Here is a 16,537-nt window from a genome sequence, read left to right on the forward strand (position 1 = left end):
ACTGGAAAGGGAGCAGCTTTCACCAACGACGGTTTAGTGAATGAGGGTGGGGAGGTGCTTCCCGTGTCATCAGTGTGATAATGCCTTTAGGCCCTCGGATCTTTCCGGATTTATTTGGATTAAGTGCATCTTGTCCACTGACCCCAGCAGTGATGAGGGCGTGGCCACAGTGTCAGCGCTAATGGATGGTTTTGTTACCAGTGGTCATGTTTTAAGACGTCACGCTTCGCAAGCCTCTGTGTAGATTCAACCCCTCCACTTCAGCTGATCAACACTCACTGACTCTCACACAATAATTTTTTACAGACCTTCAAGCACATCCAATATTTGAATTACGGATATTTGAATAATGGCACCACTCAACTCTGTTGTATTTGAACAGAGCTGAGCGGTGGAAGGGAGCGCTGTACAAACTGCCTGTCGTTATGCAGCCATACGTTCCCCTTTCTGTTTGGCCGAATATTTCTCCGTGCCATTAGTCCGACATTGGCAGGCCCATTTCATTACTTATGCTTCCTCAGTCATTCATATTAAAAAGTATGTGTGACTGCGGCCGTAATTCAATTAAAAAGCTTTTACCTTCTTTCATGAAGTCGTCCTCTTGTTCCATGGACCTCTGCCAGTAATGAAGTAATATGCTCCTTCCAAGGGGCAAATACGTAGCGCTTAAATGAAGGGGCTTTCTCTCTCTCTCATTCTCATCTCTCTCTCTGTTGATTTTTCTTCTCTGTACTCTTTTTAATGAAACTTGTTTGATATGTAAAGTGCTTCAATAAAGTTTTCACTTTTGAATTTAATTCCCCAGGTAACCGGGTGCTGTGTCATAATTGGCTTTAACATTACCCAGGGAGGGAGAGTGACAGTCAGCAGGGTGTGCTTCTCTCATGGCTCAAGGGCTTCTGCTCCTAGTTGACAGGGCACCTGCACGGCAGTGACTGAGCTACTAAGCTGCTGGTCTCCAGGGTGAAGAGAAGTGGGCGCTGCACTAGGCCATTCAGGCCAACTTGTGTGATTAGGGAGGTGCATGTGAAACAGTATTGTAATGTATTGCTGCTTGTGCAGCTTTAGTGTGCTTATGTTGTCTGAACTGTAGCCTATGGTTGAAAGATGCCCGGGATCTGGAGTGTAATATCTGGCTTTCAAATTGTTTGTACAGGTTTGGTTTGTGGTCAGGAATACTGTAGCCTGAGTAGAGATATTTAACCACTGCCTAGGCCTAAGGTTGTCCTATCTGTACCCTGGTTAGAGATATTTAAACACAGCTTAGGCCTAAGGTTTTCTGAGCTGTAGCCTGGTTAGAGATATTTAAACACCACTCGGGCCTTATGGACAATTATGGTTGCTCTCACATTTTTTTCTCTGCAGGAAGTTATGTGTTATGTCTCACTCCTTGTTGACTCACTTTCAATGAAATTCACTGGTCTCAAAGGACTACATTATATTTTGGGGTCTCCTGTGCTTTGGGGTCAGAGTTCATGGAACACTTAGGTCAGTCAGGGAATGTCAGATCATTTCATTTAGATGTTTAGAGGTTGTTTTGCCTACATACATTCCTCCCAGTTGCACAGTGTTTTGCTTCTTTAGTTGTACAAGACAAGTAGGGCAGCATGTATTACGTCTGCCTCCTGGTGGCCAGATAGAAACAGTGCAGCATTGATCACACATGGTTCACTGTATTCCTCCTTGAATATATACTTGTCAAAATAACCTCAAATTGGTGGTATAATTTCTCCAATTTTTGATTTTCAATAATACTCAGCGAACAGCTAGATATTCCACTTGATTTTGCAAACACATCTCACCAGTGCCCAAAAGGAGGCCATTTTGTCCTGTGTCAATAACAGGTGTCCTAGATTATTTAACCATGCCTTGGGACAAAATTGTGTTGCATTTGATAAAGTGTTCCTAACACCAAATTTGTATCTTCAAAAGCCCCATGCCTCAACTGTTGACTAAGTTAGACAGAGGGCAGGAAGCTGGCATCCAGGCAGGAATGCTTGGGAGAGGCACTGACAGATATATGGATGTGCATGAGAGTGCAACTTCAAGAATTAAGCATTGCTATCAGACCACTGATAATGTTTGTGAATGTCCTCGAAGTGGACGACCGCGTATCACAGACCGATGACAAGACTGCCACATTGTCTTACAGCACTGGGGGGATCAGCAGGGGATCGGCCTGGCAGCCAGAGAGACTCCAGGGCATTAATAGTGAGAATAAGTGACCAGATAGTCAGGAACAGGCTTAGGGCTGCTGGACTCAGGTGTCGTGGACCCTACAGCGGTCCTTGCCTTATTAGACTTTGGGAAGAAACTTGGCATTTCTTGGCATATAAAGAAACTAGAATAAGTTTCTGTGTCTTTACAAGCCCTATTTATTGACCTTGACTTTTCCAGTGTTCTGCAGTGCTTGTTCTGTGTGGTAATCTTGTGCTCTTTTTTATTCCAGGATAAAACACACCAATATAGTCTCGCTGGAGGACATCTTTGAGAGCAAATCTCACCTGTACCTGGTAATGCAGCTGTGAGTATCTATTTTAGCCTCTCCTCTATTCAAACTGGCAAACTTGTAGCCTCTTGCGTGTATTACATTAGCCAAAAGTAGTAGTCGTAGTGCTGACTGTGGCTAGTAGCCCCACAGGGAGATGCATGATTGGCGGTAGGATCGTTATGGTCATCGTGCTACAGTCTCCTATCTGCATTGTTGTGCACTTTAGGGTTGGGTTGGCTTGGTATGTATACATACTGCCCGTAAATGTGTTTTAGTGTAGCTATTCTTAGATTCCTGTGTACAGAATTTGTCTCAGAAGGACACTCTGTACAACCCCTAATTTCCCATGGAATAGAGGCCTCGATAAGTGCAGGCTCATGAACTGCAGGCTAATTTAGGAATTTAGTCACCACATTTAGCTGGAGACTGCTCTGTTTTCAAGAATTCTGCATCCTCTGCCCTGCTGGGCTTCTCATTCATAATGTAGTGATGGGCAACTGTGTGAGTGAGGCAGGAACTTCCTGTGGGAACAGAATATCTGCATATTAGATCAGGCCCGCGTGTTTGTGTGATAGGCATGTGTGCGTATGTGCGTGAGAGAGAGAGAGAGAGAGAGAGAGAGAGAGAGATCGGTCTGGATTGGCTATGATTCTGTTGCTAATGTGTATGCTTAATGTTGGATCTGGACTTGACTTTGCATGAAGTGCTCATTTCTGTGTTTAATCATAACTCCGGAGTGCATTTTGAATGAGGTGCTATTGTGAGTGTTTTAGTGTTAGGTCTGCATTGGCTGTGATGTGGTCCCCCCTCCCTTTGGAGAGCAAGGGCTGTGTTCATCCCTGTGTTCCAATGTGTCACCGGGGATGAGAGAGCAATTCTTAACTACTCATGAATTAGTTGCTAATTAACAGGGAGTCCAGTGCTGAAAATTAGCCCTCTTTTATCAGTGGTGCATTCTACAGATGTAGAATCGACCAGATTTACTATGTGACCTCAGTTCTCCTAAAGCAGTGCCAATAGACAGGAGTTTTTTTCAGAACGAGGCAGACTACCCCTACATAACTCTCGGTCTCATTCACACTGATTCATTTAACAGAACCCATAGAAATGTGTTCTTTGCTGGTGGGAATATAAGATGCTGTTATTAACAGAGAATTTCTTTTTGTATTTTCATCCTGTGGTAAGCACATCATCCACCCCCTATGGGTTACTGCTCAGCAGCCTTATCACTGTTGATCCAACCAACAAATATTGACCAGACAACGCCGCAGTGTTATGATTGGCCAATAGAGATCAGCATTATCACTGGGTAGGAAGAACTGAAGTACGGGAATGTCCCACATGACTGTGCACTAGGGAGCTGAGAAGCTATTCTGTCTGATACTGTGTGATACTCCACAGAGATGAGGAATACATGCAAGGCCATGCTACCTCTGCACAGCATCTGTTTTTGTCTGTTTCTCCATGACCTTACAAACAGCATTATCCATTGTGTAGTGACTTTCTTAAGTCACCTCTAGGCTAGGAGAGTATGCTATCCGCGCACATTCCAAGAAAAACTGAGAAAAAAAAGATTTGTTAAAATAAAATGTGATATATTTTCTTCACCGAAATTATAAATGAAAACTGTAAATATTCAATAATAATAATAATAATAATAATAATAATAATCGAGACATAATTTCATGAATGGCTCCCACGTTCTGGCCCTAGGCAGTTATTTCATATAATGCATCAGGAGCCTAAAAAGTCAATAAATGAATTGCTGCATTTTCTGAACGAACGTTCAGTATTCACTATCATTTAACTTCTTTCTTCCTTTTTTATAACATTTTTAAAATGCATTATTTTTAAAAATTGATTTCCCTTTTCTCATTTATTTTCATTTTCGTATTTTATTTCCTTTATAGTTTTATTTGTTGTTTAGTTTTTTTATTTTTATTATTTATTTATTTATTTTGAGTGTTCATTTTGATTGTTGGAGTCTGTGTTGGGCTTTAATTCCTAATCTCTTTTGAGAGAGGATGGAGGCGATCTGCTGCTTCCAGCAGCAAGCACAGTTCAGCGATTGGTCTTTCCAGCGCGTAGGTTCTTGTCCTCGCGTTGTCTCTTGACTCCGCCCCATTACCCAAGCATTTCGCGGTGCCGTTTCGTCCTGGATGAGGACCGTATCGCCAGAAGCATAGCTGCGCCTCTCCCGGTTCCATTTCTGACACTCCTGAATCACTTTACATTCGAGTGAAAAGCCCGCTGTTCCAGCCACTGCCCACATTGTCTGTGTACAGTGCTCTGGATAACCAGTGTCATTGTCCATTCATTGTGCAGCATTTGAATGAAGGTTAGATTATTTTCACTAACACTGCCTCTATGTTTCTCTTCTCTTATTCCATTAGTTATTCAATATTTTTTATTATTAATACTAATACATTTCTTTTCTTATGACTAGTTACTTTATTTTTTTATTATTTGATTTAGGTAGGGAATATACAAGCCCTTTAGAGTTTAGTTAGCCTGCCTATAATTTAAAAAAAAATATTGCAATTGTGTATTTTATGTTGATGTCATTGTTATATTTTTGCATAAACACTAAACTGAACTAAGCCATTTCGACCAGGTGGAAAATATGACTGAGTACCCAGGCTTGTACTGGTGTTCCAATGCCTTTGTGCCAATAGAACAGAAGGGAAGTTTTGGTTGGATGCAGAGGGCATGTTCTAAACACCCTTTTTAGGGATGCTTACATGTTGTTGTGCCTGTCCAAGTCAACTTGCTGTCCAAGTAAACGCTCAGAGTTTGTTTTCAAATACTGTCAGGTTTTTTTTTTTTTTTTTTTCCCAGGAAACTATAAGATAAATGTCAAGCTCCAGTTAGATATACATCTCTAGCTGTAACCATAAGATAAGCTGCTTGTACCTTTCCGTTCGACGGCCTGGACTGACACTTTAAACGTACGTTTCTCTGGCAGCGTCTCTGGCGGCGAGCTCTTTGACAGGATCGTGGAGAAGGGCTTCTACACAGAGAAAGACGCCAGCAAACTTATTCAGCAGATCCTGGATGCTGTCAAGTACCTCCATGACATGGGCATTGTGCACCGGGATCTGAAGGTGAGCGTGTCTACAGTGGGCTAGTGATGACATGGGCATTGTGCTCCGGGATCTGAAGGTGAGCGTGTCTACAGTGGGGCCAGTGATGGCCTCTAACTGAGCCAGGGCTGTCAGGCTCCAGTGTGGTGTGCTGGTATTTCCCCCCCAGCCTCTCTTCCTTTGACTTTATTGGTCCGAACGGTTAATTAGCTTCTACGCATATGCACTTACTTTTCATTTACATTTACATTTAGGCACTCAGCAGAAACAAATATGCATTTGCACTACATTTACATTTAGGCACTCAGCAGAAACAAATATGCATTTGCACTACATTTACATTTTGGCATTCAGCAGAAACAAATATGCATTTGCACTACATTTACATTTTGGCAATCAGCAGACGCTCTTATCCCGAGCGACTTACCAGTGCGTAAATAAGTTTTGACAACAAGCAGCGACATTGCCGAGCTATCAGTGCAAGTAGACAAATGGACATCAACTGACCTGGCAATCCTGGTCTAAGGATTCATTGACCGCTACCATCAAAGACAGCCTCTTCCACCAGTAGTTCTCTGTTTAGAAACAAACCCTTTTGCTTTGACGTTTTTATCAGATAAATGCCCCTCTCCCACCACCACCACCACCACCACTCATTTATGAAAACCTTATCTTGGTCTGGAATCTGGGTGCTGTGTGCTTTTTAGTGCTGGCGGTCCAAATGAGGCCCATTATTCTTCAGTGTTGGTCATTTGTTCTAATCTAATCAGTTCTGTGAGGTGTAAGTTGATTGATCCTTGTATGGATTACTAATGAGAGCCTCTCTGGAGTCTGTATACAGTCTAATTTTATCTGCACTTCAGGCAGTTCATGGGCTGTTCTTCATTTGCCAGTTATTCCATCAACTGTGTTAGTCAGCTGGGTAGCTGTGTATGAGGGGCCTATCACAGGTTATGGATTTTCCTGTCAGTATCTCGACTTCTGTGGTGCGGAGTGATTGGGCAGAGCTGATCATGTGACCTCCGGCGCGTCATGTGACCTGCCTGCACTGTGTTCGCAGCCGGAGAACCTGCTGTACTACAGTATGGATGAGGACTCCAAGATCATGATCAGCGACTTTGGGCTGTCCAAGATGGAGGGGTCTGGAAGTGTGATGTCCACGGCGTGTGGGACACCTGGATATGTGGGTACGGAGAGCGAACCAACCATTACATTGTGATAACGGTTAACATAAGGGTCATTTTTAAATATATGAAATATATAACGGACTGTACATTATATTCCTTAAATTCAATTTTTTAATAGATTTCTTATTGTTTCTTAATGTGAAATTGGTTTGGTTTTGTCATGCTCAGCAGTAATACAATCCCTGGTCATATAAGATCAATAATAAATATTGAATTATGTATCACAATTTCAGGGCGTATGAGAAATCGAGTTTAGCTCAGTTCAGATATGGTATTTCCATTCAAATGAATTGGCCTGGTATTGCATCTTGTCTTTTCAATGGACAGCATTTCAAAGGTTCATGGCAGATATGTAATATTACTCCAGATGCATCACAGCACTGTAATATAAAACATCAGCAGGGCTAATCAGAAAGTGAAATGACGCTGCTGGTTGCTTTCGCTCGCCAGCTCCTGAAGTCCTCGCTCAGAAACCGTACAGCAAGGCTGTGGACTGCTGGTCTATAGGAGTCATCTCCTACATTCTGTGAGTACCACTGAGCGTGTGTGCTTTCTGTCACACCTGTGATTACGACAGATAACTGTGCAAGACCCACCAATCAGCTTTCTGCTCCAGCTGCCCAATGCCCAGATATCCCTCTTGATTACTCTGCCCCCTATGCAGTTTATCTTGGTATGTTCTGTGTGTCACGTGTGATGATTCTGCCCCCTATGCAGTTTATCTTGGTATGTTCTGTGTAGCCTTTGATGGTGCTGCTCTATGCAGTTTATCTGAGTGTTTTAGCCTGTCCAGGTCTCACACATGATATGTTCCCTTGTGCAGTCTATGTGGATATCCTCCATTCTACGATGAAAATGATGCCAAACTCTTTGAGCAGATCCTCAAAGCAGAGTATGAGTTTGATTCTCCATACTGGGATGACATCTCCGATTCAGGTACCGGAACTTTCATTTTTTTGCCTTGTGACATACTACGATGAAGATTGTGTGTGCGTACGTACGCACATACACATTTTTTTTGTGTGTTTGACAGGGAGTGAGAATGAGAATTGTAACTGTACAATGAAGCACTTTAGAAATGTCCATATGCTGCATTCTTCCTGGTTAAAGATATGAACATGCATCATTTCAGAGACTTTCAGGGCTGATTATTTACATTTCATATAAATGTAAAAGGCATTCAGTTATGGCATATTTACTTTTGTGCTATTGCTGCTGCTATAATTTTTCAGTGAATTACATTGTGACTTCTTCTAGACAGCAGTAAGTGCACTTACAGAAATGTTCCATAAATTGTAATAAATTATGCATTGTGTGGATAATATGATCCCACTGTGTTTCTGAGGGTGTTAACAGAGTAAACGTTCTGAATGGCAAATGGTTTTTCTGTCTGCAGCCAAAGATTTCATCATTCACTTGATGGAGAAAGACCCCAGGAAGAGGTACACGTGCGAGCAGGCTCTGCAGCACCCCTGGTACAATACCTCTTCTTCCTCTTCATCCTCTTCCTCACGCCATTCTGTGCTCAAATCCTGCAGGGCTGCATGTATGCAGGCCAAAGCTCTTTGTCACCCGGTTTAGGGTCATATATTCAGTTAATAAATCCTGTGCATCTTCAGAGATTTGTGCAGAAGGCGTAATTATACAATGCTAATTGTGTTGTACCAATTGAACCTGGTAAGTGATAGAACCCAAACTATTGACGCTTTTGCAGTGTCCTGCAGACATGCCTGATTTCACTGCCTCTCTTACAACTGCTTAGAGTATAAGGCTAGATACTTCACCAGTGCAGCACAAGCTCTGGTTGAGGTCCTGCAGAAACCCTCAAAGCTTCTGCTTACGGACAAATATGGGTGTAATTCCTGTTGTTTAGATGAAGCGACACTCGGTTTCAGTTTATATAAAGCTACTACCGCAAACAGTATATTCCAGAGAACCTCTAATGCGGTATACAGTTTATCATTTGTGGAAAGAAGAGACTTCAGATGACAAATAACTGTTTAGCTAACTGTGCATTCATGTAATTTCTGACATGCTGATGGGCGTGCAATGTCTCTTGACTGAATAAATAAATAATAAGTAAATAAATGTGGCATGTGTAAGGGCATCCAACCCAGAATATCTGTTCAGAGTTTACAGTGTATTGAACTAACTGGAGAAACACAAGTGGTTACGTTCCTCGGTTGGAATAGTGCAATTTATGTAGGTGCAACGTTCATTTGAAAAGCAGCAAAATGTTTATTAACTACACGTAACGTGAGTTCATACCCGTATGGTGAACACCCTGAGAAGTATACATATAAATATATCCTGAAATATATAGGGTGTGACCTAACTAACGTGAATATAAAGACCATAAACACAATTCAGCTGACAGAACTGACTGAGCTGAAGTGAACTGAAGTAACAGGAACATACACACAGACACTGGCACGGTATTACATATGCACATCCAGGGAGGGAAGCAAGCTTAAGCTTTTTACCTGTCAATAAAAATCAGACTGCTTGTCATGTCTAGACCGCTTCTTACCCTGCCTCCTCTCTCTCAGGATATCTGGAGACACTGCACTGGAAAAGAACATCCATGAATCTGTTAGTGCTCAGATCCGGAAGAACTTTGCCAAAAGCAAATGGAAGGTACTGTAAGATTGGTCTCCTCTTTTGACTTTTCATTGACGGGTGGATGTTGATGAAAACTAGCCTGTGGCTAAAGTGGATACATGATATGTGATGCCTGTCATCATAATTTTAAATATTTCAGAGATGCAGTTCATATGTTTTTTCAAATGCATAATTCAAAATAGTTTATTTGTCCTCGAATAAGAAAGGAAGCAAAATGCCAAAAAAGGAAAATATTCAGGGACGCTGTGTTATCAGTAAAGCCATTCCTCTGTAAAACCAATTTTGTGATCTGAAACTTGTGTGTGTGTGCTCGTGTGTGTGTGTGTGTGTGAGAGAGAGAGAGAGAGAGAGAGAGAGAGATGTGCATGTGAACGTGCATGCACGTGTGAGGGTGTGTGTGTGTGCGTGTGTGCGTGTGTGCATGTTTGCGTTTGCGTGTGTGTGTGTGTGTGTGTGTGTGTGTGTGTGTGTGTGTGAACGTGCATGCACGTGTGAGGGTGTGTGTGTGTGCGTGTTTGCATTTGCGTGTGTGTGTGCGTGCGTGCGCGTGTGTGGGTGTGCATGGTGCTCCTGTGGTGTCCTTGTGCCTCACCCTGTGTTTCCACACAGCAAGCATTCAATGCCACAGCAGTGGTCAGACACATGAGGAGGCTGCAGCTGGGGACCAGTCAGGAGGGGCCCAGCCAGATCACCCCCACCAGCCCCTGCCAGGGCGACCTGCTGCTGCCCGAGGAGGAGGAGGAGGAGGATGCTGGTGAGTGGGAGAGCCACACCCAGTCCTTCTCCTGCTCCCTCTTTGTATTCTCCCCTAAAACAAACTGACTTGTCACATTCATTCTCCAGAGCCGCACTGCGAAGATGGCTGTTCCCAGAATGCCGAGGGGATTGAGGAGCAGGACAGCCTGAAGAACTGTACCTACTGCTGTCACCCAGTCAGCCGCGTCTGAGCAAGAACGCGTCTCTGTGACAACCAGTTTGACTGGAGCCCAGAACCCCCCAGTCTGGCCAGGAATACAGAGTTATTCCAGCAGTGTCCACCAGGGGGTGCTGCTGTGTTAAGAATCCTAGGTGAGGAGGGACATTGTGTCAGTGGAGGGAAGACTAAAGGTGAGCATTGACACAGAAGGGAGGGAGTACAGGAGAACCAGGCCCAGGTGCATCATGGGGAACATTGTGGCAGTTTTCCTTTTCATATATGTGGGCTATTTTACTGTAAATGTTTTTTTTTGTTAAAGTTTTCATATCTCTTTCAACATCATAACATTTACCATCCTGGAAACTGCCGCATTTATATGAAGGCTGCTGTCTGTCCACAAAACATAATGGCACAGGGCCGTCTTGTTCCTGTGTCACATTAAGCTTCCATTTTGTGATTAGAAAGTCTTTCCCGTGGATAGGCTACTCTTCAATAGAGGTGTAGTTCCCTCCAATAAGCAGTCACATACTCACATTAGGTACTGGACTAGGTTCACTTATCTTTATGTTTTTTTAATACTAATTATCTCATTGCTTAAAGCACAAGGGTAATGCATGAAAAATATTTCTCTTAGGTTTCAGTGTGCTTGCAAAATGACAACAAGACATTTTGGTGCCTTGAGAATTATTTATGCTTGCCAATTAATAATTTTTTTTTTTTAAATTAAGATCAAATATCTTTGCATGTCCACATAGGATAAATTTTCTGCATTCACTTTCAGACGTTCTTTTTAAAGTACTATCTGGCTATCAGAAGCTGTTGATTTTTTTCTTTTTATGTTTTGTATTGTACAGAGGCAAATGTAACTTACAATACAAGTCATTCTGAAAAAAATATATCAAATTAATTTAATAGTTTTTCGGGCTTTTTTAATTCAGGTTATAGAGTAAGACTATTGAGTAGGGTTATTTTCTCTCCCGAGACAAATGTTGCAAGTGAAAGAAGGTTTTAATTTATGAAACAACCAAATTCTGTATTCAATTATTTGTTTTATTTGAATCAGCTGTAAATGATTTTGACTGGAGAGCCTCTCGTGTGCATCTTTGTTGAGGACATGGACATGTTGCTGACTGCCTCAGTGGGGCTTCCTGCCTCTCGGTCATGTTCACCTCAATCATGATTTTTCCTGTCATCAGATCAGTCTTTTTTCTTTTGTCTTTGTCTTTTAATGTTATTATTTGTGAATCCACATGTCAGTGAGGTCACATAAGATTAGGCGTAAACCTCTATGTTTTCGGTCTTCTGTTTCATATTTGAAAAAAAAAAAACCATTTGAAATACATTATAATCACTATTTATTTCTGTACTCTACATTTACAGTATGGTGAATGTTTAGTATAGTTGAAATAAGCATCACTCAATGCTATGACTACTACCCTGACACAAAGGCTCTGTTGATCACTATTGGTCATTTTTAGGATTTCCTATTTTAGCTTTCATTTGGATTTGTTTCTCTGAAGCACTGCTGCACCTGTTTAGAAAGCAACTGAACTGTACATTTTTACAAAAAGATTCCAATATCGCATCTTCTGCTTTGCATTTTCACCCTGCTACCTCAGTCATTGTCCTCAGCTGCTACTGTTTTGTCTAGTTTGTCTGTGTTTTCTGTAACAGCCGCTATTATCTAGCTGATATTCTTGAAGAGCAGGTTTAAGATGTCAACAGTGTTACCAGTTTTTAACATCGAGAGTTTGGGCAGAGAGTGGTGAAGTTATTCACAAATGTGTGAGATCAGAGGAATGTGAGATGTACGTGAACGTGTTCCTCAGAGTTAAGAAGTTTAAGCCGAGCAGTCGGCTGCAGAGTTTCAGAAATAAGGGAGTAAACTTCCAGTTTTTGTGTGAATGCATTCAGTAGTCACTCATTTACACACTAGGATCTGTTTCAATTGGTGTTAAATTCATGCATATGCATATAATTCTCTGATTGAGCCGTTCGCTATATGGAGAAAATGTTGAACACAGATGCTTGAAATTTACACAGTCGGAATGAGAAACCGCTGGGGTCAGGTGACATTTGAACATCTTCTGTGGCTTGTGTCACATATTTGCAGGTGGAACTTTAATTCATCTTCACTTAAAAAGGTTTGCCCGTCTTTGCACGCCATTTGTGAGTGTGTTCATTGCAGTGAGTCAGTCTGAGGACTGAAATCGCAATATTCTTTATTTTGCATGAACTTGTGTTCATGAGCATGTAGGAAACTGGATGCCAAGTCCATGCATCTTTCATGCATCTGACAGTTGTTTCCACACTATTTAGAGGCATATACTCATATTACCAGAAGCTTACACACTGATATATTTGTGCACAAACTGACACCCACACAAATATTTATGTCTTCTATAGCAGGTGTTAAATATGATTTACATTCCCACACACATGCACACACACACACACACAGGTGGGCCATTCTGTTAGGCAGCAAACTGACTGCCATCACTCCTCCCACATTGAAGTTGAATTGGTTTTTGAGCTCAAGGTTTGCGAGAGTGTCCCAGCTCACCTAGGCCCCAGGGCCCATGCTAGACCGTTTCACACTCTCTGCTGACTGCCCATGGCCTGGACTCTTTATTCTGCGTCAGACTGGGTCCAGAAGGGCTCTGGTTCCAAGCATCTGCATGTGTCCTGTGGGACAGCACAAAATTGTGGGGGAATAAAAAAAAGAAAGCGAAAGTTTGTATCTTATGACTGTCTATTATATGAAGTAACCCAAGGTTTCTACCACAGTACTTTATTTGGTATGAATCTCCAACCTCCAGGTCGTGAGCCTTGCTTCTGACAAGTCTATGGCCTGCCTGTGAGGCGGGGTGGGGAGAGGAGGGAATGGCCGTCTGACTCCCAAATTTCCGTCCAAAGAAAGTGTGTGTCATCGTGCACCAGCGACCCCTCTGGCCAATCAGGTACCTGCAGTCTGCCTGCTTGAACTACAAATCAAGCTTCAGTCTTTTGGCTCTGTGTCTATGTGAGCTTATCTAGTGGACTTATCTAGTGTTTCAAAGAAGAGCACGTAGTGCCACACATTCCCCTGACCTGACAGGGGAGGTTTAAGTAATCAGCAAGAACATACACAAATTGGGGATTCCAAATTAGGATAGCGTAGGGATCATTAAACAGCAGGAAGTTCCACCGCCTCAGTGTTAAACTGTGTCGCAGTCCATTCCTGGTCATATGGTCACACTGAAGCTGTGAACCGTTTCTGCAGTCTCCTCTTCAGACCCCCAGTGACCAGTCATGGGGAAATAGTTGCCCACGAACGTTGGTCTGCCTTCTGACAAATAAATGGGCTCATATTTACTATAAATTACAACCTGTCTTTTCCGAAAGGGCTTTTTATGGTAACCTTAAAAGCATATCGTAATTTTGTATTCTGAAATGTTTGGTTAAGTCAGAAACTTCAGCTACGTTTAGCAAACTGACGAACAGGTTTAAGAATGTTTACACAGAGGTAAAAATACAAAAAAAAAAAAAAGTAGATTGGGGTTAAGCGGCCATTCCCTCCTTCCTCCTTGCTGGCCGGACCTGTTTTGCCGAACCTCTGGGTGAACTCTAATTTTGTGTTCTCTGTTAACTTTATGCTTTGTTCCTGTCATGGAAGAGGTAGTGAACTATTGTTGCATGACCTGGTTACTCTGTGTAAGTGATTGATGAAAAAAAAAACTATATGAATATATACACATGTAATTATACTGTTGTCATAAAAAAAAATTGTGAAGCGAGGAATTTTCACACCGGGGGTGACGATGCGGGCAGACGGTACTGCGTCGTCTGCACTGAATCACAGGACATATCTGACATGCGCTGGCCTGGGTGGGTGGCACGCCGACATCACATTCACATAAGATGTTGGCCGGGCACGGTACTTTGCTGTACATTTGTAGTGTTTTTACTTTTAGCTTGGCTCTGAGTTGATTAGTTGCTCTTGCACTGCAGGATAAGTCCGCCTCTCCTTAACGCGCTACGTATGCTGTAAGGAGGCACTGGATGCTAATGCATGTATCCACAGCTGCCACTGGGAATTCTGTTAGCGCTGCTAGATTTGTGTTAAAGAATATAGGCATTACAGGCTTTTTTACCAGTTAGAGTCAGGTCATCCCTCTGAAAGCGGGGTTTTCAAACTCAGTCCTGGTGGATCCCTTTGTATGCTGTCTGTTGTTAACTCCAATCACTTCGTTTTTGAGTTATTGCAGAATTTATTCCTATAATACAGTGCAGTTTTGTCTCCTTGTTTTGATTTCAGTGACCAGGTGTCCACACTTTTAGCAGTTTGGATGTGTTTTAGCTGAGGGTCAGTCATTTAGCCCATTTAAAATGCAAGTCATTTACCATAAAGCACATTTAGGTCCAGGAATCTGAATCTGGGGTATTTATTATCTGTGGCTGTACATTGTTGTTTCTGTATGGCTTACTGTGAGAGGGAACAAAACTCCTCCATAGGCACTAAAAATGTGAAGTTAAGAACAGTTAACTGCTTGCTTTGATTCAGAATACTCAGAGCCCGCCCAAAATTGTGTTTGAAAACCCCAGCTCTAAAGCTAGTAGTGAAGAATGCCCTCTTGTCAGGGCTGGGTTATTCTGGTGTTGTGGAAGTCTGGGTAGAAAGGAGTGAACTGAGGGATTGCTCTCTTTAATTCAGCAAGCCTGGGATAACAGACCTTCTCTGTCCCTCTATGTACAGCCTGCTGAAGCTCTTTCATGGAGCTGTTCGCTCCTGCTGAATGGTTTGTCATGAACTCGGAATATGAAATTTTACTCCTGACCAACCGAGTGTTAGATTGTTCAGAACTGCTGAAGTCTGATAATTAATTTGAAAATGGCTTGTAAATATCCAAAATAATGATGCTTGCTTACATTCGAAGCCACACATTCAATATATACTGCTATATGGGAGCTGAAGGCCTGGACAACCTTTTGATTGCAGCAGACTTCCCTACCGATGTTATGGAGGAGGGTGATTTGATCAGAGGAGGATCCGTATCATAGCTCAGCAATGGCAGGCAGTGGGGTGGAGAGAGTGCACAGAGCAGAATGAGAGGCTAAACTCATCATACTACCTCTAATTTCGCCAAATATCCATTCCTTTTCCTGCCCTACTAGCTAAGAGCATTAGCTTCAATAAAATAAATAGTGGCTATAGAATTAAATTACTGTACTTGCCAGAAGTTTATGATTAAATATAATATCAGAATATCAAGTCACATAGACATATATAAGATGCTTTCCCTAAACAATCATGTGTGCCACCATAAAGTTTAAAGTACATTTGCACAAAGCAAGAAGTTATTCTGGCATTATTATTTAAAAGAAAAACTCATTATGCAAATGTCTCTGAAGGGCTTACTTATTAAATTTAAAATAGTCTATCGTTACTCATTAGTTTTGATCTGGCCATGGTAAAACTTAAGTTTGGTTGAGAGATTGGTTTGAATGTTCCTCTCTTTAAAAGTGTTTCTGTTGTTAACCTTTGGTTTTTGTTAGATAATATTACTGAGATACGGTCAGTACATGTATGTATGTTATATAAACACACACGCATACACACACATATATATATTAAAATATATATATAGTATATCTTTTTTGTAAAAGCTGTTTTGAGCTACTAATGTATGGATGCAATGCATCGTGGGTAAATGAATATTATTATGGAGTACTGCTCAATATTAAAGCCACTGATTTGTACCTTTGAAGATTTGGTAGCGGCCAATAAAATAAAACTTCCTTGTCTATGCACTGTGCCTTCTGTAATCTTTTCAGGTTTGCTGTTCGTGGCCATCATGATTCCAGAAAACGGTTCATATCTTGCAGATGGTTGCTGCACCACGGTTACAGAAGGGACTTTTTTCTTGTTTGTTTTTTGCTATCAACCAGCTGTTTGAATATGACTGACTGCATATTTTATCACTAGAACCGAGCTGCTACCAAATGTGATTTGCAATATGTGAGTTTGTGTTGCTCATTCACTCCATGTATGACCGCTAAATTACCAAGTCATAGCATCTTTTGACCACATGCCCCTGTTGTCAGAGTATGTGTTCCCCTAAAGTTTTATGTGTTCTCAACACGTAAAAAGGTTTTTCAGTTTTGTTTAAAGGAATATGACTTGTGGATGATCATAGGATTATGCTCAACAAATTTGACGTTTTAGTCTTTACATTCAGAACATTATTAATGCTTTATT

The 16,537-nt window shown here is 41.7% G+C and overlaps 1 protein-coding gene across 7 annotated transcripts in view; it reads left to right on the forward strand.

Annotated features, from left to right (window-relative positions):
* The window catches only part of LOC135234322 (calcium/calmodulin-dependent protein kinase type 1-like), a 70,322-nt gene extending 54,233 nt beyond the window's left edge, over positions 1–16,089 (forward strand). For all 7 annotated transcript variants that reach the window (XM_064298811.1, XM_064298810.1, XM_064298806.1 and 4 more), the window contains 9 exons: positions 2,450–2,524; positions 5,457–5,595; positions 6,635–6,761; positions 7,212–7,287; positions 7,585–7,697; positions 8,158–8,236; positions 9,311–9,398; positions 9,993–10,137; positions 10,227–16,089. In XM_064298811.1, coding sequence (XP_064154881.1) covers positions 2,450–2,524; positions 5,457–5,595; positions 6,635–6,761; positions 7,212–7,287; positions 7,585–7,697; positions 8,158–8,236; positions 9,311–9,398; positions 9,993–10,137; positions 10,227–10,330 — 946 coding nt within the window. In that variant the 3' untranslated portion in view covers positions 10,331–16,089. The remainder of the gene's footprint in view (positions 1–2,449; positions 2,525–5,456; positions 5,596–6,634; positions 6,762–7,211; positions 7,288–7,584; positions 7,698–8,157; positions 8,237–9,310; positions 9,399–9,992; positions 10,138–10,226) is intronic.
* The last annotated feature ends 448 nt before the right edge of the window (positions 16,090–16,537 follow it).

The sequence above is a fragment of the Anguilla rostrata genome, chromosome 11 (assembly GCF_018555375.3).
Source record: "Anguilla rostrata isolate EN2019 chromosome 11, ASM1855537v3, whole genome shotgun sequence".
In the NCBI taxonomy this organism is placed as follows: domain Eukaryota; kingdom Metazoa; phylum Chordata; class Actinopteri; order Anguilliformes; family Anguillidae; genus Anguilla; species Anguilla rostrata.